The sequence below is a fragment of the Scyliorhinus torazame genome, chromosome 3 (assembly GCF_047496885.1).
Source record: "Scyliorhinus torazame isolate Kashiwa2021f chromosome 3, sScyTor2.1, whole genome shotgun sequence".
NCBI lineage: Eukaryota > Metazoa > Chordata > Chondrichthyes > Carcharhiniformes > Scyliorhinidae > Scyliorhinus > Scyliorhinus torazame.
This window is the reverse complement of record NC_092709.1, coordinates 280,302,066-280,325,492: the sequence shown is the minus strand read 5'-3', so window position 1 is coordinate 280,325,492 and position 23,427 is coordinate 280,302,066. Positions and strand designations below refer to the sequence as shown.

Genomic DNA, 23,427 nt, shown 5'->3' with positions numbered 1-23,427 from the left:
AAATGTAGATACAAGAAAAAAAACACCAGACGTCAGGTACGATGGAAGTTAACAAGATTCACAGTGAATTTAAGATTAAACTAAAATAACAGAAAAGTAACAAGATTAGCAGGAGTCTAGAGACATTGAGGTGTGAATGGCCATACCAGAAACATTATTTACCAGAGATCAGTGGGGCTGTACAAATGGTAACTTCTAAACGTAAGGAATTTGAGCGAGGTAGACAGAAGAATCCACAAAGGGGAATATCAAAGAGATTGAACAGTGCAACTGCCAGCAGTCTCATTGGGGAGAGAGGCTAGTTCTCCATCCAACAGCCAGACAGGCCAATTCCAACTGTGATCCGAGCCATGAAGGCCTGTTCCAGCTTACATTTGGATACACGGGAGTTTGCATATATGTTTCTTGAAAAGACGCAGAGGAGACGTTTTCCCAGACTTGGTCACCTAAGCGGTATTGTGTGGTAACTATTAACTGGATTTGACCGACAGAGTTACTGGGGAAAAGGGGTGTCTCAAGTGAGTTCAGGGAACATGAGTATATTCCTGGAACAAGAGGTAATTTCAGAAAATACAGTGTGTTTAGTTATTCATATACTTAAGTGTCATAGTGCATATTACTCTTTTATCATGTGTTTTTTCTTTTACTTTGCAAAATATTCTTTATTAATTATTTACACAGTGGCTGGGCTGGTTCCTCACTGGGCTGTATGTAGCTCTTCACAATATTCCGAAGGAAAATAGATCACTATGAACCAATGTTGCAAGTTATCCTTCGGGCTTATGAGATGCTCTTGCAGGTAACATCGGTGGGGTTCTTAACACCCAAGATACTTGCATTGGAGTTGAATAGATTAGCCATTTACTGAACAAATATGAGGTGTCATGTATCAAAATGAGATGAGTGATTTTCTGGAACTGAACTTAGTTTTTGATCCTATTAATGAAAGAGGCCAATGCTATGATACTCAATGCACAAATATGCTTCCTTCTTATCAAATATTGTTCTGTGCATTATTTTCCATGTACCAGCTTAGTGGCGACCACAGATTTTGGGAATAGAGCAGAGTTGAGTTGTATACCATTAACATCTCATCGGAAGTCCGCAGACTGTATGGGAAACCTCTAAACCTTGACTTTAAAATTAAAGTGCTAAGATTCACTAGAGTTTTGAATTTTGGTTCATACCTATACATGCTTATGATTGCATTTCCATTGTGCATTAGGAAGACAGAGGTTTCTTCTACATCTTCATGCTTCATCATGTTGAAAATAAAGAAATAAACACCTGTAATAAAATAAAACAAATTAATTTGCATTGTTGATATCCTTGCCAATTATAATTCATTACGTTTTTTTGGTCATTTCAGAAAGATGCATTTGTAGCAATTAGGGTGGAGTCCTCGGTCCAGCCATCTTTAATTGTTTTATCAATGAAATTGCAGAATTTGTGTGGTCCATATAAACTGAATATAAAGGTAAGTCTCACCCTGTTAACTGTAGGGGCATTTTAGCAATGTGGCAAGTGTTAACTACCATCAATTAACTTTCGTCTTTAAAAACCTAACAACTGCAAGTGTTCAGTATCATTCCTTCAATTATTATTGTTGTCAGAGATATTAAAAACATCTTTACAAATTACATTTTTAAATTTTGTTTTCTGTCTCTTTACTTTCCCTCCATTTCATCTAATTTGTCAATAAAGTCACCCACTTTAATTTACATTGTTTTGTTAGTCTTTGAACTCTTTGTTTCTCAATCCTTCTGTCTGATTGGTTAATGAATATTCAGTTGCTTCCTCTGTTCACTGATGTTCCACATGCCTGATTTCCCAAACTGTGATGTTATGAGCTTGTATTTTCAGCAAAATCTTTGACATGTAAACATCTTAGGGCAAGCCTTACTCATGGCAGGCACCATTACAAATCTGGACTTTGAAACCCAATACTGTAACTTTTAGTTCATTATTATGTGCCATTCTTGTATTGATCGCTACCTTAGTATTGCCCTGAATTTATAAAAGAATAGCTCAATACCTTGAATATTTTTGTTTAAAATCTAAGGCACTCATATACTTCATAGAAAATAATTTGCTGATCGAATGTAGAACTTCCAGTTCATATGCAATACTTAATAGAGTCTCCTGGTTCTCGTTACAGCAGCAGCAGTTAACCCCGTGAGCATTTTACATATTACAACCTTCAAACATCTGTATGCTTTGGAAAATATGTTACAAAGCCATAATTTAAATGTCATGCTTGTGTGGAAAATTAAAACATGTTAACTTCACAATAATAAATTGAATGCAAATAGGTATTTTTTGCTGTGTGTCATTCCTTCCAATCTTCCCATTCCTTCGCATGCTCTAATGCCAGCGCGGAACAAATGTTGTACAAAGCTCTTCTGCTAAAAGTCAAGACTGCGTAGTGTTGGAATAATCTCTTAAATCTAAGGCTTTCTGAGGAAACCCAACATAGTAACATATGTTCTGCCCTTATAATCCAAGCAATAATATTCGGAGAATCAAATAAAAATACAGCAGATGCTAGAAATTCAAAATAAAAACAGAATGTGCCGAATGTGCAGAATGTGTGTGGAGAGAGAAGCAAAGAAGAGTCATATTGGACAGGAAACATTAACACTGAGGTGAATTGAACCCGTGCTGTTGGCCTTGTTCTGCATCACAAACCAGCTGACCAGCCAACTGAACTAACAGGGAGGTTATCAAGAGTGGGCAGAAATGTGGGGTTGAGATTCTAATCGGATGATTTTATTGATACAGAGCTGGCTAGGTCATAGAAGGCAGAGAGTAGCAATGGAAGGGTGCTTTTCTAATTGGAGGGCTGTGACCAGTGGTGTTCCGCAGGGATCAGTGCTGGGACCTTTGCTTTTCGTAGCATATATAAATGATTTGGAGGAAACTGTAACTGGTCTGATTAGTAAGTTTGCAGACGACATAAACATAGAACATAGAACATAGAAAAATACAGCACAGAACAGGCCCTTCGGCCCACGATGTTGTGCCGAACCTTTGTCCTAGATTAATCATAGATTAACATTGAATTTACAGTGCAGAAGGAGGCCATTCGGCCCTTTGAGTCTGCACCGGCTCTTGGAAAGAGCACCCTGCCCAAACTCAACACTTCCACCCAACACCAAGGGCAATTTGGACATTAAGGGCAATTTATCATTGGCCAATTCACCTAACCCGCACATCTTTGGACTGTGGGAGGAAACCGGAGCACCCGGAGGAAACCCACGCAGACACGGGGAGGACGTGCAGACTCCGCACAGACAGTGACCCAAGCCGGAATCGAACCTGGGACCCTGGAGCTGTGAAGCAATTGTGCTATCCACAATGCTACTGTGCTGCCCTTGAGAACAAATAAATCTACACTATATCATTTTACCTTAATCCATGTACCTATCCAACAGCTGCTTGAAGGTCCCTAATGTTTCCGACTCAACTACTTCCACAGGCAGTGCATTCCATGCCCCCACTACTCTCTGGGTAAAGAACCTACCTCTGATATCCCTCCTATATCTTCCACCTTTCACCTTAAATTTATGTCCCCTTGTAATGGTTTGTTCCACCCGGGGAAAAAGTCTCTGACTGTCTACTCTATCTATTCCCCTGATCATCTTATAAACCTCTATCAAGTCGCCCCTCATCCTTCTCCGTTCTAATGAGAAAAGGCCTAGCACCCTCAACCTTTCCTCGTAAGACCTACTCTCCATTCCAGGCAACATCCTGGTAAATCTTCTTTGCACCTTTTCCAAAGCTTCCACATCCTTCCTAAAATGAGGCGACCAGAACTGTACACAGTACTCCAAATGTGGCCTTACCAAAGTTTTGTACAGCTGCATCATCACCTCACGGCTCTTAAATTCAATCCCTCTGTTAATGAACGCGAGCACACCATAGGCCTTCTTCACAGCTCTATCCACTTGAGTGGCAACTTTCAAAGATGTATGAACATAGACCCCAAGATCTCTCTGCTCCCCCACATTGCCAAGAACTCTACCGTTAACCCTGTATTCCGCATTCATATTTGTCCTTCCAAAATGGACAACCTCACACTTTTCAGGGTTAAACTCCATCTGCCACTTCTCAGCCCAGCTCTGCATCCTATCTATGTCTCTTTGCAGCCGACAACAGCCCTCCTTACTATCCACAACTCCACCAATCTTCGTATCGTCTGCAAATTTACTGACCCACCCTTCAACTCCCTCATCCAAGTCATTAATGAAAATCACAAACAGCAGAGGACCCAGAACTGATCCCTGCGGTACGCCACTGGTAACTGGGATCCAGGCTGAATATTTGCCATCCACCACCACTCTCTGACTTCTATCGGTTAGCCAGTTCGTTATCCAACTGGCCAAATTTCCCACTATCCCATGCCTCCTTACTTTCTGCATAAGCCTACCATGGGGAACTTTATCAAATGCCTTACTAAAATCCATGTACACTACATCCACTGCTTTACCTTCATCCACATGCTTGGTCACCTCCTCAAAGAATTCAATAAGATTTGTAAGGCAAGACCTACCCCTCACAAATCCGTGCTGACTATCCCTAATCAAGCAGTGTCTTTCCAGATGCTCAGAAATCCTATCCTTCAGTACCCTTTCCATTACTTTGCCTACCACCGAAGTAAGACTAACTGGCCTGTAATTCCCAGGGTTATCCCTAGTCCCTTTTTTGAACAGGGGCACGACATTCGCCACTCTCCAATCCCCTGGTACCACCCCTGTTGACAGTGAGGACGAAAAGATCATTGCCAACGGCTCTGCAATTTCATCTCTTGCCTCCCATAGAATCCTTGGATATATCCCGTCAGGCCCGGGGGACTTGTCTATCCTCAAGTTTTTCAAAATGCCCAACACATCTTCCTTCCTAACAAGTATTTCCTCGAGCTTACCAATCTGTTTCACACTGTCCTCTCCAACAATATCGCCCCTCTCATTTGTGAATACAGAAGAAACGTATTCGTTCAAGACCTCTCCTATCTCTTCAGACTCAATACACAATCTCCCGCTACTGTCCTTGATCGGACCTACCCTCGCTCTAGTCATTCTCATATTTCTCACATATGTGTAAAAGGCCTTGGGGTTTTCCTTGATCCTACCCGCCAAAGATTGTTCATGCCCTCTCTTAGCTCTCCTAATCCCTTTCTTCAGTTCCCTCCTGGCTATCTTGTATCCCTCCAATGCCCTGTCTGAACCTTGTTTCCTCAGCCTTACATAAGTCACCTTTTTCCTCTTAACAAGACATTCAACCTCTCTTGTCAACCATGGTTCCCTCACTCGACCATCTCTTCCCTGCCTGACAGGGACATGCATATCAAGGACACGTAGCACCTGTTCCTTGAACAAGTTCCACATTTCACTTGTGTCCTTCCCTGCCAGCCTATGTTCCCAACTTATGCACTTCAATTCTTGTCTGACAACATCGTATTTACCCTTCCCCCAATTGTAAACCTTGCCCTGTTGCACGTACCTATCCCTCTCCATTACTAAAGTGAAAGTCACAGAATTGTGGTCACTATCTCCCAAATGCTCCCCCACTAACAAATCTATCACTTGCCCTGGCTCATTACCCAGTACTAAATCCAATATTGCCCCTCCTCTGGTCGGACAATCTACATACTGTGTTAGAAAAGCTTCCTGGACACACTGCACAACCACCACCCCATCCAAACTATTTGATCTGAAGAGTTTCCACTCAATATTTGGGAAGTTAAAGTCGCCCATGACTACTACCCTATGACTTCTGCACCTTTCCAAAATCTGTTTCCCAATCTGTTCCTCCACATCTCTGCTATTATTGGGGGGCCTATAGAAAACTCCTAACAAGGTGACTGCTCCTTTCCTATTTCTGACTTCAACCCATACTACCTCAATAGGGTGATACTCCTCGAACTGCCTTTCTGCAGCTGTTATACTATCTCTAATTAATAATGCCACCCCCCCACCTCTTTTACCACCCTCCCTAATCTTATTGAAACATCTATAACCAGGGACCTCCAACAACCATTTCTGCCCCTCTTCTATCCAAGTTTCCGTGATGGCCACCACATCGTAGTCCCAAGTACCGATCCATGCCTTAAGTTCACCCACCTGTTGGTGGAATTGCGGATAGCGATGAGGACTGTCATACAGCAGGATTTAGATCGTTTGCAGACTTGGGCGGAGAGATGACAAATGAAGTTTAATCCGGACAAATGTGAGGTATTGCATTTTGGAAGGTCTAATACAGGTAGCAAATATACAATGAATGGTAGAACCCTCAAGAATATTGACAGTCAGAGAGATCTAGGTGTACAGGTCCACAGGTCACTGAAAGGGGCAACACATGTGGAGAAGGTAGTCAAGAAGGCATACGGCATGCTTGCCTTCATTGGCCGGGGCATTGAGTATAAAAATTGGCAAGTCATGTTGCAGCTGTATAGAACCTTAGTTAGGCCACACTTGGAGTACAGTGTTCAATTCTGGTCGCCACACTACCAGAAGGATGTGGAGGCTTTGGAGAGGGTGCAGAAGAGATTTACCAGGATGTTGCGTGTTATAAAGGGCATTAGCTATGAGGAGAGGCTGAATAAACCCGGTTTGTTATCACTGGAACAAAGGAGGTTGAGGGACGACCTGATAGAGGTCTACAAAATTATGAGGCGCATAGACAGAATGGATGGTCAGAGACTTTTTCCCATGGGAGAGGGATCAATTACGAGGGGGCATAGGTTTAAGGTGAGATGTACGAGGCAAGTTTTCTACACCATAGAAAGACATAGAAAGCATCCTATCTGGCTGCATCACAGCCTGGTATGGCAACTGCTCGGCCCAGGACCGCAAGAAACTTCAGAGAGTCGTGAACACCGCCCAGTCCATCACACAAACCTGCCTCCCATCCATTGGCTTCATCTACACCTCCCACTGCCTGGGGAAAGCGGGCATCTTAATAAAAGACCCCCTCCCACCCGGCTTACTCACTCTTCCAACTTCTTCCATTGAGCAGGAGATACAGAAGTCTGAGAACACGCACGAACAGACTCAAAAACAGCTTCTTCCCCACTGTTGCCAGACTCCTAAATGACCCTCTTATGGACTGACGTCATTAACACTACACCCTGTATGCTTCATCCGATGCCAGTGCTTATGTAGTTACATTGTATATGTTGTGTTGCCCTATTATGTATTTTATTTTATTCACTTTTCTTCCCATGTGCTTAATGACCTGTTCAGCTGCTCGCAGAAAAATGCTTTTCACTGAACCTGGGTACACGTGACAATAAACAAATCCAATCCAATCCACAGAGGGTAATGGGTGCCTGGAAATCGCTACCGGAGGAGGTGGTGGAAGCAGGGACGATAGTGACTTAAGGGGTATCTTAACAAATACATGAATAGAATGGGAATAGAGGGCTATGGACCCCGGAAGTGTAGAAGATTTTAGTTTTGGCGGGCAGTATGGTCGGTGCAGGCTTGTAGGGCCGAAGGGCCTGTTCCTGTGCTGTACTTTTCTTTGTTCTTTGAACAGCAGAGTGGACTCAGGTGGCCTACTCTCAACTAATTCTTACAGCTGGCAGCATCTTGGAGAGCAAAGTTTCAGGCTGGTGACTTGCTCCGATTAGTTTGAACAAAGGATCGTTCACCTGAAATATTGTTTATATCTCCACAGGTATTGTTAGACCTGCTGAGTATTTCCGAATAGCTTTCATAAAGTCCTTCCTGATGCCACACCTGAACAACAAACTAGCTTTTAAAGCAGAGATAGATAGGTTCTTGATCAATAAGGGGATCAGGGGTTATGAGGATGAGAAAAATAACAGCCATGATTGAATGGCAGAGCAGACTCGATGGGCCGAGTGGCCTTGTTCTGCTCCTCTGTCTTATGGTTTTATGGAATTCTCCGCCAGTGGGATTCTCCGCTCTGCCGGCAGCACACTCCCGCCTGTGGGTTTCCCAGTGGCATACGTTGACTACAATGGGAAATCCCATTGGCCAGCGGCGGGATTGGAGAATCCCGCTGTCAGTGACAGCACGTCGCCAAGAAACATGCAGCTGGGGAGAGGGAGAATTCATCCCACTGTTTCTCTCGCCACAGATGCCACCAAGCTGCCTCACGACTAGTCAAACTGGTTAGTGAAAGGGGGGGTCACTCATATTATCATAACATTTACATCCATACAAATTTATTAATTAAGGTTCACACCCTTGGTAGGTGTGAATCTTGTGATGTCACCGGCGCGGGACAGGGAAAATCAGGGAAACGTCTCCCCAGCGATTCTCATGAGAATTCCCGCCTACGCTGCAGATCCGGTGCAAGGCACAAAATCGCCCCCACTCTCTATGAAATGAGAAAATCTTAACCAATGTAAGAAACATCTTCCATCCTGCTCCTTCAATGCCCATTCCAACAAAGACACAGAAAAGCAAATCTAACAGATTTCTGCAGTCTCTCGATCCACATTGCTTCTAATGAAAAAACAGCATTACCTCTGCCTGGTATTGTGCTATCAAAAGATACAGGGGGTTCATAAAAAAGGTCTGCATATATCCATATCAATTAAAAAGCAACAGGGTTCTAAACACAAATAAAAGAGGTAGATAAAATAATTAAAGCTCTTGATAATAAAAGCAAAATACTGTGGATGCTGAAAATCTGAAACAAAACCAGAGCTCAGCAGCTCTGGCAACATCTGTGGAGAGAGAAACAGAGTTAACGTTTTGGGTTCGGCAGAACATGGAAGCTTTAAGCAAAGAATGGCAATTGGACATCAGTGAATTGCGCAGAACATACAGTTAGATAGATACTCTGGATCTTAGTTTGACTCATATTTGCATGGAACTGTAGAAAATCTTTCAGAAGGTGAAATGAGGTCAGTGCAAGAACAGATTATACACAGAAATGGCAGCCTAAATGGCCCTTTCTCATGTTCATAAATTCTCTCATTTCTTTCCGGTTTCTTTGTCACTAAATTACCTGCTGCTCTACTTTAATCAAATTGTATTTATGGAGTTTGTCAGATTCATGAATTAACTGAAGGTTCTGTGTTATTCTAATCATCTGCTCGCACAAGATTTAGCACCAGTGACTCCTCTCAAATGAATAATTTTTCACTGGTTACAAATTGTAACATAACACACCCCACAGAATGTTAAAAATGTCTTATTAATGAAACCTGTCAAGTTAAATGATCTAGATATGAAAATGCCATCATGCCATTCACAGCTTCAATTAGTATTAAAAAGTAAATAATGATCATTTAAGCTGATCTGCTTATCATCCGACAAAACAGCATGGAGTGCTAAACGTTTCATAACAAGGATCCATACTCGCTTCTGTTTGGAAAGGAAACAAAATAAACCTTTATCGTCTGAATCATTTATGGTTATGTAACACAGCTGCCAGAACAATTTTCAAGCAAGCAGGTCCTTAGCAACAAAGAATATAGAAGCAAGGTGCCTGTAATAATAAACCTCCAACACTTCCCCAGTGGTCAATGAGGCAAGTAATCATTCAAAATGTCAAACATATTACTCAACCACTTCAGAGCAATTATGAAGTAGAATGGTTCAATAAAATTTGATGGAAGCTTCTTCTCGTTCCATCAACTTTGTTATCGAGAAACTTTGTTATCAAGATGTTTGGTAGGTAAAGACATCTTCTAATTTGAAGATGAGGTGTGAAATATTACTGTGTAATTAGTGGAACATGAATGCATTGAATGCATGGGAAATGATGTAGATCGTGTGGCAAAAGTAAAGCATAAATATTACTGTTAAATTGCAGGGAAATGAAAGAAATTAATATTTGCTGAAGATAGGTGCAAAAAAAAATTCACAGAGGCATGAACCTTAAGGCACAGGATGCGGTCAGTGGGAGAGTACGCAGGCAAGTTCATTTCACACCCACTGTGCAGCAGGATGAGGATTGCACAGGAAATACAGCACAGAAACAAGCTACTCAACCCATGCTCCACTCGCTTCTCCTCCCATCTAGCCTCATTTAAATCTCCTGTTGTAACCCTCTATACTCTTCTCCCTCACATGCATTTCTAGTTTCCCCTTAATTACACTTGCATTATTTACCTTCACCACTCCCTATCGTAGTGAGTTCCACATTCTTAACATTCTTTGGGTGAAGAGGTTTCTTCTGATATCACGATTGGATTTCTTGGTGACTATCTTACAATAATATAATAATATAATAATCTTTATTAGCATCACAGTAGGCTTACATTAACACTGCAATGAAGTTACTGTGAAAATCCCCTAGTCGCCATATTCTGGTGCCTGTTCGGGTACACTGAGGGACAATTCAAAATGTCCAATTCATCTCGGAACTTGTGGGAGGAAACCGGAGCACCCAGAGGAAACCCACGCAGACACAGGGATAACGTGCAGAATCCACACGGCAGTGACCCAAACCGGGAATCGAACCTGGGTCCCTGGTGCTGTTAAGCAACAGTGCTAACCACTGTGCTACCGTACTATATTCAAGCTATACTCTTCTCTCTGTGTCCACTCTATCCAACATTTCATAATTTTAAAGACTTCTATTAGGTCACCCTACAGCCTTCTTTTTTCAAAAGTAAAGACACCCAATCTTTTTATGATATGTACACAAACACATTCTGGCATCATTTGGCAGGCTTCATTGATATGTCACTGTTTGACTTCTTGCCCACTAAACTCAGAGGAATTAATAATGGGCATTATCCAATTCGCTTCCCTCATCAAATTGAATTCAACTCCCTAAAACTCTTAGAGGTGTTTGGCAGGAAACGTTTGGAGATTGCACAAACTTTTAAAAAAAAAATTTAATGAGGTATGGGCGTCTTGGCTAGGCTAGCATTTATTTCCCACTCCTATATACCCTTCAGAGGGTGGAGGTGAGATTCAATCATTGCAATCCCTGAGGTATAGGTACACACAATGCTGTTAGGGAGGAATTTCTCGGATTTTGACCCAGCAACAGTGAAGGAACAGCGATATATTTCCAAGTCAGGGTGGTGAGTGACTTAGAGGGGATCTTCCAGGTGGTGAGGTTCCCAGGTATCTGCTGTTCTTGCCCTTCTAGATGGTCATGCCGTGGGTTTGGCAGCTGCTGCGTGAGGAACTTTGGTGAGTTCCTGCACTGCATCTTGTAGATGATACACACTGTTGGCATTGTTTGTCAGTAGTGGAGGGATTGAATATTTCTGGAAGGGGTAGCAATCAAGCAAGCTGTTTTGTTCTGGTGGTGACGAGCTTCTTGCATGTTGTTAGAGCTGCACTCATCCAGGCAAGTCCTGACCTGTACCTTGTAGATGGTTGACAGGCTTTGGGGGGTCAGGAGGTGAGTTACTTGCTGCAGGATTCCTTTTGATCTTCTCTGGTAGCCACAGTATTTATATGGCTAGTCCAGTTCAGTTTCTAGTCAATGGTAATCTCACAGGATGTTGATTGTGGGGGATTCAGCGATGGTAATACTATTGAATATAAAGGGTGATTGTTAGACCCTCTCTTGTTGGAGGTGGTCATTGTCTGGCACTTGTGCAGCATGAACGTTACTTGCCACTTGTCAGCCCAAACCTAGATATTGTTCAGGTCCTGCTGCATTTGGACATGACCTGCTTCAGTATATGAGAAGTCGTGAATGGTGCTGAACATTGTGCGGTCATCTGCGAACATCCCCACTTTTAAAAAAATATATAAAACAATGACATTGTATAGTACTGTACAAAAAAGAAAAGCAAATAACACATAGTACAAACTAAAACTCCATTCTCGCAAGGACCTGCCTAAACCACCCCTACTCTACTCTACCCTAGGCCCCCCCCTGCTGATGGTTAATTCTCCGCGAAGAAGTCAATGAACGGCAGCCACCTCCGGGCGAATCCCGATAGTGAACCTCTCAAGGCGAACTTCACTTTCTCTAGACCGAGAGTCGCCATGTCCGATAGCCATACTTTGGTCTTCGGGGGCCTTGAGTCCCTCCACGCCAACAGTATTCGTCGCTAGGCTACCAGGGAAGCGAATGCCAAGACGTCGGCCTCCTTCTCATCCTGGACTCCCAGGTCTTCCGACACCCCAAAGATTGGCACCTCAGGACTCATTACTACCCCAGTTTTCAAAACCCGGGACATGATGCCCGCGAATCCCTGCCAGTACCCCCTGAGTTTAGGGCGCGACCAGAACGTGTGCCCGTGATTAGCCGGCCCACTGGCGCATCTGGCACACTTGTCCTCCAGACCGAAGAATTTACTCATCCGGTCCACCGTCATGTGGGCCCGTTGCACGACCTTAAACTGGATCAGGCTGAGCCTGGCGCATGTTGCGGTCGTGTTTACTCTGCTCAGGGCTTCTGCCCAAATACCGTCCTCCATCTCCCCCCCGAGCTCCTCTTCACATTTAAGTTCAGGTCCTCAGTCTGTGTATCCTCTGCTCCCATTAGTTCTTTGTAAATATCTGAGACTCTACCCTCACCTACCTCTCCCCTTGATACTACCCTGTCCTGCCTCCCCTTTGGCAGGAGACGTGGGAAGGACAGCACCAGCCTGCGCACGAAATCCCTCACCTGCAAGTATCTAAAGTCATTCCCTCCTGCCAGCCCAAACTTCTCCTCCAACGCCCTCATGCTCGGGAAACTCCCTTCCAGGAACAGATCACCCACCCTCGCAATCCCCGCCCTCCGCCACAGTCGATACCTACCGTCCATGTTCCCCGGGGCAAATCGGTGATTGCCGCAGATTGGGGTCCACACCAAACCAATGCTCTCACTTCCCCTATATGCCTCCTCCACTGGCCCCAGATCCGAAGAGCCGCTACCACTGTAGGGCTGGTGGAGTACTGCGCCGGCGGGAGAGGCAGAGGCGCCGTTACCAGGGCTGCCAAACTGGTGCCCCTGCACGAAGCAGCCTTCATCCGCTCCCAAACTGACCCCGTACCCACCATCCATTTCCTTATCATCACTATGTTGGCCGCCCAGTAGTAGTTGCTGAAGTTCGGCAACGCCAGCCCCCCTCTGGCGCAGAGGAATGGTGTGAACCACTCCGGCATTGGGCCGCCCCGAAGGTGCAGAATCCTCCGCACCTTCAGGGGCGAGGCTGATGCCGGAGTGTTTGGCGCCGCGGCGGCTGGTGGTGAAGGGGCTTGGCGCCATGGCAACCGGCGCCAAAGGGCCTCCGCCGGCCGGCGCGAGTTGGCGCATGCGCGGGAGCGGCAGCATGTGCTGGCATCATCCCAGCACATGCGCAGGGGGGTTCTTCTCCGCACCGGCCATGGCGGAGGTTGACAGTGGCCGTTGTGGAGGGAAAGAGTGCCCCCATGGCACAGGCCCGCCCGCAAATCAGTGGGCCCTGATCGTGGGGCAGGCCACCGTGGGGGCACCCCCCAGGGCCAGATCCCCCCACGCCCCCCTCGAGGACTCTGCAGGCAGCACGTGGAGCCAGGTCCCGCCGGTAAGGACCTGTTGTGATTTACGTCGGCAGGACCCATGGAAAACGGACAGCCACCACTTGGCCCATCGCGGGCCGGAGAATCGCTGGGGTGGCCGCTGCCAGCAGCAGCCGACCGGCGCACCACGATTCCCGCTCCTGCCAAAAGCCCGGCGCCGGAGAATTCGGCAGCCTGCGGGGGCGGGATTCCCGCTGCTCCCCGGAAATTCTCCGACCCGCGGTGGTCGGAGAATCCTGCCCATCTTCTTTTGCGCTAGATAGGACTCCAACCAGCGGAGAATTTACCCCCGATTCCTGTTGACTCCAGTTTTACCAAGGCTCATTGATGCCATACTCAGTCAAATGCTGCCTTGATGTCAAGGGCAATCATTCTCATGGGGAGGCGGTGGCGTAGTGGTATAGTCACTGGACTAGTAATCCAGAGACCCAGAGTACTCTGGGGGTTCCAGGTTCCCGCCACTGCAGATGGTGAAAATTGAATTCAATAAAAACTTAGAATTAAAAGTCTAATGATACCATGAAACCATTGTCGATTGTCATAAAAAAATCTGGTTCACTAATGTACTTTAGGGAAATAAATATGCCACCTTTACCTGGTCTGGCTTACATGTGACTCCAGACCTACTGCAATGTGAGCTGAGTGACCCTGGCTGAACCCAAATTAAGCGTCCATGAGCAGGTTATTGATGACTAAGTGCAGCTTGATAGCACTGTTGATAATTACTTCCATCACTTTGCTGATGATGAGAATAAACTAATGTGGTGGTAATTGGCCAGGTTGGATTTCTCCTGTCTCGGACATGCTTTTCCACATTGTCAGGAAGATGCCAGTGTTGTATCTGTACTGGAACAGCTTGGCTAGGGGTGCAGCAAGTTAGAATTATTATTGCCGGGATGTTGTTAAGGCCCATAACATATGCAATATCCAGTGCCTTCTGCCATTTCTTGATATCACATGGAGTGAATGGAATTGACTGCAGACTGACATCTGTGATGCTGGGGACTCCAGAGGAGGCCGCGATGGACCATTCACTCGGCATTTCTGGCTGAAGATTGTTGCCAATATCTTTTGCACAGATGTGCTGGGCTCCTCTATCAATGAGAATGGGGATATATGTGGAGCTTCCTCTCCAGTGAGTTGTTAAATTCTCCACCACCATTCACGGCTGGCTGTGGCAGGACTGCAGAGCTTAGATCTGATTGTTGGTTGTGGAATTGCTCATCTCTGTCTATTATTTGCTGCTCATGTTGTTTGGCATGCAAGTAGTCGTGTGTAGCACCTTCACCAGGTTGGCACCTCATTTTTAGGTATGTCAGGAGTTGCTCCTGCACTCTTCATTGAACCAGGGTTGATCCTCTGGCTTGGTGGTAATGATAGAGTGGATACTATGCTGAGCCATGAGCTTACAGACCGTGTTTGGATTTAATTCTGCTGCTGCTGATGGCCTACAGTGCCTCATAGATGCCCAGTCTTGAATTGCCAGGTCTGTTCGAGGTCTATCCCATTTAGCATGGTGGTAATGCCACACAACATGATGGAGGATATCCTCAATGTGAAAGCGGGACAAGGACTGTACGGTGGTCACTCCCACTGACACTGTCAAGGACAGATGCACCTGCAGCAGGGAGGTTGGTAAGGATGGGGTCAAGTATGTTTTTCCCTCTTGTTGGTTCCCTTACCACTTGCTGCAGACCCAGTCAACTGCTATGTCCTTTAGGACCTGACCAACTCAGTCTGTGGTGGCACTACTGAGACACTCGTGCTGATGGACATTGAAATCCCATCCAGAGTACATTCTGTGCCTCTGCCATCGTCAGTGCCTCCTCCAAGTGGCATTCAACATGGAGGAGAACTGATTCATCAGCTGATGGTAGATGGTACTTGGTAATCAGCAGGACGTTTCTTTGCCCATGTTTGACCTGAATACATGAGGCTTCATGGGATCGAGAGTCAATGTTGAGGACTCCCCGGGAAGCTCCCTCCCCACTGTATACCGCTGTGCCTGGGTTGTCTGCTGGGTCTGTCCTGCCAGTGAGACAGGACATACCCAGTAATGGTGAAGGTCATGTCTGGGACATTATCTGTAAGGTATGATTCTGTGAGTTTGACTACGTCAGGCTGCTGCTCGACTAGTCTGTGAGACAGCTCTCCCAATTTTGGTACAAGCCCGCAGATGTTAGTCAGGAAGACTTTGGAAGGTCAAGAGTTTGATGGAATACTCTCCACTTGCCTGAATATGTACAACTCCAAAAACACTCAAGAGCTTTATATCATACAAAGGACAAAGCAGCCCGCTTGATTGGCACCCCATCCACACCTTCAGCATTCACTCCCTCTACCAGTGAAGCACAGTGGAAGCAGTGTGCAAATTCTACATGATACACTGCAGCAACTGACCAAAACTCCTTGGACCCCTATCATCCAGAAGGACAAGGGCAGCAGATGTGTGGGAACACCGCCACCTGCAAGTCACACTCCAAGCCACTCACCACCCTGATTTGGAACTATGTGGCGACTGCCACTGGTAAAATTTCTGGAACTTTTTTCCCAACAGTATTGGAGTGTACCTACACCACATGAATGGCAGTGGTTCACAAACACTTTCTCAAGTGTGATTAGAGATGGACAATAAATGCTGGCCTAGAGAGTGATGTCTGCATCTCATGAAAGAATAACTAAAAATAAAAGGTAGTCCTTTTAGCCCTTCAATCCTGCTCTGCATTTTCTATTAGATTTTGGCTGATCTGTCCATTACAAGGAGACATAAATTTAAGGCGAATGGTGGAAGATATAGGGGGGGTGTCAGAGGTAGGTTCTTTACCCAGAGAGTAGTGGGGGCATAGAATGCACTGCCTGTGGAAGTAGTTGATCGGAAACATTAGGGACCTTCAAGCGGCTATTGGATAGATACATGGATTACGGTAGAATGATATAGTGTAGATTAATTTGTTCTTAAGGGCAGCATTGTGGATAGCACAATTGCTTCACAGCTCCAGGGTCCCAGGTTCGGTTCCGGCTTGGGTCACTGTCTGTGCGGTGTCTGCACATCCTCCCCGTGTGTGCGTGGGTTTCCTGCGGGTGCTCAGGTTTCCTCCCACATGCCAAAGATGTGCAGGTCAGGTGGATTGGCCATGATAAATTGCCCTGAGTGTCCAAAATTGACCTTAATGTTGGGTGGGGTTACTGGGTTATGGGGATAGGGTGGAGGTGTTGACCTTGGGTAGGGTGCTCTTTCCAAGAGCCGGTGCAGACTCGATGGGCCGAATGGCCTCCTTCTGCACTGTAAATTCTATGACAATCTATGATTAATCTCGGACAAAGGTTCGGCACAACATCGTAGGCCGAAGGGCCTATTCTGTGCTGTATTTTTCTATGTTCTATGTATCATAACTTCATATTTACACCTCTGCTCTATATCCCTTGAAAGCATTATCCAACAAATATCTATGTGTCTCAGACCTAAAAGTTTCAATTGTCCGAGCATCTGTGGCCTTTTGAGGTAGATAATCCTAGATTTTGATTACTCTTTCTCTGAAAAAGTGAAAACACATTACGCACAGGTTTGCAACTGTAACATCATCAACTTACCTGCTATTGGCGCAGTAAATCTTCCAGTCATAACATCAAAATAGCTTCCAACATTGGTCTCCACACTGCTGAAAATAATACCGCTGTTCTGGTTTGTGAAATGGGTTGCCAAGGACGCCATAAAAGCAACCTATGTTAATTAAAAATAGATTAAACTGAACAATGAAGTAATGCTTGATTTGTGCAAATTCGCCAATGTGATTAAAATTTTTGGCACGTTGTGGCAATGATTTTTAGCAGCCAGTTACTTTCAGATCGGTGAAAATCTCAATCCATACACTCTGGGCAGGTGCAAGTCTATATGCTTGACCTGAAAGGCTTGCTTAGATATTAATGCTAGTAAAGAGCCAAATATGTGACTGGCTCTGCGAAATCAAAGAGATTAAATGTTTATTTCAGAAAGATTCCAGCTTGGCAAATACTCTATTGGGAATTTTTTAAGGTTTTGCACTGAATCATTCATGCGTACGCACTAACTCATGTGATGGTCAGAAAATATACACACGAACATACAAAAGAAGTAGGCCACTCAGCACCTCAAACCTGTCCGCTATTCAATGATATCATAGCTGATCTGATTGGACCATCAACCCCACATTCTCGACTACCACTATAACTTTTCACCCCTTTCTTCATCAAGAACCTGTCGACTTCTGCCTTAAAAATATTCAAAGACTCTGCTCCCAGTGCCTTTTGAAGAAGAGAGTTGCAAAGATTCACAACCCTCTGAGAGGAAAAAATGATCCTCAACTCTGTCCTAAATTGGGGGAATCCTTGGGCTGGGATGGTTGGGCTGGGAAACCTTGGGCGGGGTTCTCCGTAGCCCGATGCTGAAATCGTGATCGGCGATCAGGTGGAGAATGGATTCCGACATTGGAATCGGGGCCGGCAGCAGTTTGCGCTGGTTCGCCATGCTCCGCCCCTTCCAAAACATTGTCACCATGGCGCAGTGTCAAGGCCTTTGGCGCATCATTGGCCAGCCCATCCGCGATGCTCTGCCCTCGATGGGCCGAGTTGCCGACTGCGTGGGACACGTGTGGTCTCAGCGTTCGGAACCCGGTGTGCTGGCTGCTGACAGTGTCCAGCACCGCCACACTCGGCTGGGAGCCATGCCGCTGGCTGGGACGGGGGCTTCTACTAGGCTGGGAAGACTGGTGGGGGGGGGGGTGGTCACGCTTGGCGGGTTGGGTTCGCTCACGGCCGGCGCCATGTTGTATGGCGCGACCAGTGCAGGTCATCAGCCATGCACATGCGTGGCCCGGGACCCGGCATTCTCCGGCTGTTTGCGGCGCGATCCACGGGAGTTTCCCTCGGCGCCGGTGCTAGCCCATCATCGGTACCAGAATCGGTGAGGGGTTGGCGCCGATTTTCCTGTCGTGAAACTCCCGCGGATTCTCCGTTCGAGCCGGCACTTAGCTGCAGAAATATAGAACCCAGCCCCTTATTTTTAAGCAGTGACCGCTAGTTCTACAGGCGAAAACACCCTCTCCACATTCACCCTGTCAGCAACTTTCATAACCCCACCTTTGTTCCCTTCATCCAAGTCAATTATACAAATTGAAAAAAGCTGAAGCTCCAGAACTGATCCCTATGGCACACCATGGGCAAGATTCTCTGGCCTCCCCAAGATTCTCAGGCCAAGATTTCTTGGTGGCGGGAGACAGCCCTCTGTTGGTCGGTGGCAAGAATTTCTGTTTCCGCTGCTGTCAAGAGAATTTCTTATTGAATCCACCCCATCCCGCTGGGAGATCACACGGCATGAACAGCCAGAAAATGTTGCTTTTTAAAAATATTCTGTCCAACCTTCTGACCTGTCACCCAGCTTTGCAAAATTATATGCTTTGTGATACTATCATTAATTTTTTTAGTTTCCCATGGATGGTGGGTCCTCTGGTTGGAATTTTTCTTTTGCATTTGACTGTATCTATTCTGTGTATTCTGAAATATCCCTTTAAATGCCTGTTACTACATCTCTATTGACCTATTCCTTAGTTTAATTTGCCAGTTCATTTAAGCAAGCTTTGTGTTCATTCCCTCAGTGTTTAAGTTTAAAATACTAGCCTTGGAACACTCTTCTCTCCCTCAAATTGAATGTAAAATTCAATCTTATTATGATCACTGCTATCTAGGGGCACCTTCAGTATGAAGTCTTTAATTAATCCCATCCCATTGCACAATACCAGGTCTGGTATAGGTTTCTCTCTGGCTGGTGCCAGAATGTGTTGTTCTAAGAATCCATCGCAATAACGCTCTTTGAATTCCTCATTGAGGCTATATTTGTCCACCTGATTTTCCAAGTCTGTACGCGAATTAAAATCGCCCATGTTTATCCTGCATGACATTCACCTAAACATGTCTCACATTGCTTGATTAGATATTATTCAGTGTGGTCAATTTTAACTGGAGGCACACTCAGAGAAAGCATGGTGGAAGGGAATTCCTGGAAAAACTCAATAAGAGGCCCAAGCCATTTTAATTCCTGGGGCCCTTCGACTGTACCTTAATTCCATTCATAGGAGCATAGGAAATAAGAATGGGAAAAGGCTATTCGGCCCATTGAGCCTGTCCCAACATTCAAATAGATCATGGCGGATCATTTACCTCAAGGTCATCATTCCCACACTATCCCCATATCTTTTGATGTTATTAGTATCCTGAAACATTGAACATGTTCAATGATTAAGCTTCCACAGGGAGAGGGGGAGGGAATTCCAAAGATTCACCACCCTCTGATTGAAGAGATCACTCCTTATCTCTGCCTTTAATGGCCTGTCCTCTGTTGGAGCAGGCTCAATGGGCCGAATAGTCTTTTCCCGTTCTTATTCTGAGACTGTGTCCTCTGTTCTAGACTCATCAACCAGGGGAAACATCCTGGGAGGGTGTGGTAAACCACTGTTAGTGCATTATATGTATTGTGGTAAACTGTTACTGTACTACATGTATTGTGGTAAACCCACTGCCTGATGGCTCTGCCTCCCCTTGGGCTCGGTATAAAGGTGGCTAACCTCCGGCCCTGCTCCAGTTCGGGATCAGTGGCCAGGAGGCTTTCTGTTTAGCTTGTTAAAGCCACAGTTTCGTTCACTACTCGTCTTGTGTTAATTGATGGCACATCAGAGGGATTCACCATTTGTGAGACTATGCCGATGCAGAATTCATGGATTTTCACGACAGCAAAACTGGCACCGAACCTGGATCAATTCAGCGACTGTGAAGGGGCTAGCACTGGCACCATGTGGAACACAATCTATTCCAATGAAAAACGGTGCCCAATTCACCGGGTCCGTGATTGACACTCGGGAGGCTGACAAGCTACAGCTGCATATACACATTACAATCCCCGCACACACTCACCCAGCCAATAAGATGGCACTGGTTGTGCTGCAGCGTGCCCATACAGCTGATGGGTCAGCTGGGGCCAGAGGGCACCAGGGGGTGTCCTGGGGGGACACCTATACAACCCGTGTTCACAGTGGGCTGTTAGCGACATGTGCACCTGCATGGCTGCCTTGCTGGCTGCAGCAATGGTTTTCCGTGCCCGTCCACCCCGACCCCACAGCCCACCTGCTGGCCACCCCCCTCTACACCACTGGCCCTGGCAGAAGCCCGCCGGCACAACTGTCAGCAAACTATGGCGATGTTGGACACTTTCTGCACCCCCTCTTTCCCCCTCAATGGCCATGTCGCTGGTTTCATGATTTTTAAAAGCACAAGTGAACCGTGCTGTCGGGAACTCGGCCCATTGGAGGCGGAACATCACGGGGGCCCCAGAGATTACAAGGTCGAGCCCGCTAATGACATGTGATCGCTGTTTACTTTATGTGCATTCCGGACCGCATTGACGCCGCTGTTGAGGTGACGGAGAATAGAGATTTGCCGTCAAATCGGCGCCCACTGCGATTTTAGCATCGGGAACCTATTCTCCGCCCAATCAAGTTTGCGGCGTCGGCCAAAGGAGAATTCCATCCCCTATCCAAATCCACCCTGTCAGGTCCTGTAAGAATTTTATACGTTTCAATGTGATCAACCTTAATTTTTAAAAACTCTACAGAATACAGGCCCTGCAGTTTATTAAATCCCTCCTCATTAAACAATCCATCATCCCAGAGATTAGACTGGTGAGCCTCCATTACACTCCCTCCATGGCAAGTACATCTTTCCTTAGGTAAAGGGAGCAAAACACAATACTCCAGGTAAAGTCTCCACAAAGCTGTATCCAATTTCTGCTTTTGATCTATATTTAGCTAATGCCTGAAATAAGGTCCAATACAGATCCTGGGAAGCATCCTGTTATAATCCCCATGAGGATCATGGTGAACCAATCATTGATCTCCTTTTGGGACTCATGGAACATGAACTACATAGGTAGGGGTCAGAGGCCAACCAGCTGGGGCTCGTTAAGGCAGGGGAGAAAAGCAGACCCAATTCATGGCTTTTAAAAGCAGGCCCAACTCAGCCTGATCAGCTTTATCCACCCAGCAAAGTCTGCACTGGGAGTGAGATGTTGTATTAAGTATGTAATTGTAAATAAATTCATCTTTGTTCACGACAGCTTGCTTATGAGCTATTATACGTCCCTTTTTACAATCCCCCAATCAGTATAGATTTCCTTTACCACTACCCTCCTCTTCCCCAACCAATTAGCAGCCCATATCCCAAATGTATCTCTCATTTCATGTGCTCTATGGTTTACTAGTAATTGCTGTGTGAAACTTTATCAAATGCCCTTTGGAATTCTATATGGAAAACATCCATAAACATTCCCCTGTCCACTTTGTTAATGAACTCCTCAAAAGGATCTGCAAGATTAATCAGAAATGATCTACCTTGACAAATCCAAATAGACTCTCTTTGTTCAACTCATACTTTCTTCAAATGCTCAGCCAGTCTGCCCACCCTTTCAATTCAAAAAAGCCTTCTCCGAACCTTCCGCTTTGATTCTTCTTCATTAACCTACTCCTTCTTTAATGACTGCTCAGTTATTTTTGCTTTTATGGGGCAACTTTCATTTACGTAGTAAGATTTAAATAGTAGCATCACAGGAATGTTATTCAACAGAGTTTTAAAATGAGGCACATAACAGATATTAAGACAGATGATGAACAGCTTGGTCAAAGAGGTAGGTTTTAAGGAGCATATTATAGGAATAAAAATAATCTTTGTTAATGTCACAAGTAGACTTACATTAACACTCCAATTAAGTTACTGTGAAAATCCCCTAGTCGCCACACTCCGGTGCCTGTTCGGGTACACTGAGGGAAAATTCGGAATGTCCAGTTCACCTAACAAGCACATCGTTCGGGACTTGTGGGAGCACCCTGAGGAAACCCACGCAGACACGGGGAGAACATGCAGACTCCGCACAGACAGTGATCCAAATGAGTGTTGGAGTGGAGAGGTTTGGGGAGGAAAAACAAAATCAAGGACCAGGGCAGCTGAAGGCACAGCCACAAATGGACAGAGAAAAGGCGTATTGTATTAATGGTGCCCTGAAAATATAAGTTATTGTTTGCAATAAAATTTCTCTTCTGGTGGTTACTGTTACAGGACAACCTGTATTAAGGATATTACTGTAATGTGTCATGCACAAGAAGAATTCTTCCATCTTTGCAAAACAATATTAATTCAGTCAGGCTAATAAGCAACTTCATACTTTTATGTCTCAATGAGAAAACTATTCATTGTCACAATTGAGCAATAACAGAAAACACATATATTGCACAAAATTTCAAAAGTATCCTGGATTTATATCGTTCTATTACTTGTATTCCATTAAAAAAAACAGGAATCAAATTCCTAACAATTAAGTGGTGGCACGGCAGTAGAGGTGTACTAACAAAGATTGCTCGTAACTGACATAAAAAAGGCCAATCTCAGTATAAGATACATTTGGAGCCAATTAGAAAAATGGCCTGCATATTGAGCTTGAAGGTAAAATAATAATAATGGCAATATGCAAAATGTTGTCACAAATTAGCACTGCTAATTCATAATGTCTGCTAATTGCATGGTGACACAGTAATATAAACCACCCTCTTGAGAAATAAGATAGAACATATCTGTCATTGTTTTGCTCCAACATTTAATTTTATTTTCTTTGTGGGATGTTGGCATTGCTGGCAATACGAGCATTTGTTGCCCACCCCTAATTCCCCCTTAACTCAGTAGCTTGGTAGGCCATTTCAGAGAGCAGGGAAGAGTCAATGATATTGCTGTGGATCTGGAGCCATGTTTCGTCAGGCCACGTAAGGATGGCAGATTTCCTTCCCCATCAGGAAGGTGAACCAGATGTTTACAATAATCGATGATCACAATCACCGAGGCCTGCTTTCAATTTCAGATTTTGCTAATCAATGTCTACCAGCTGCTGGGGTGGGATTTGAACGATTGTTACGAA

General features: G+C 45.2%; 1 protein-coding gene across 1 annotated transcript in view; it reads right to left on the bottom strand.

Moving 5' to 3' along the window:
• Positions 1 to 23,427, bottom strand: part of LOC140409139 (complement C1q tumor necrosis factor-related protein 3-like) — a 37,830-nt gene that overhangs the window by 5,600 nt on the left and 8,803 nt on the right. The window contains exons 4-5 of the mRNA XM_072497312.1: positions 17,034 to 17,163; positions 1,188 to 1,287 (exon numbers count right to left, since the gene is read on the bottom strand). Of these exons, the coding sequence (XP_072353413.1) occupies positions 1,188 to 1,287; positions 17,034 to 17,163 (230 nt within the window). The remainder of the gene's footprint in view (positions 1 to 1,187; positions 1,288 to 17,033; positions 17,164 to 23,427) is intronic.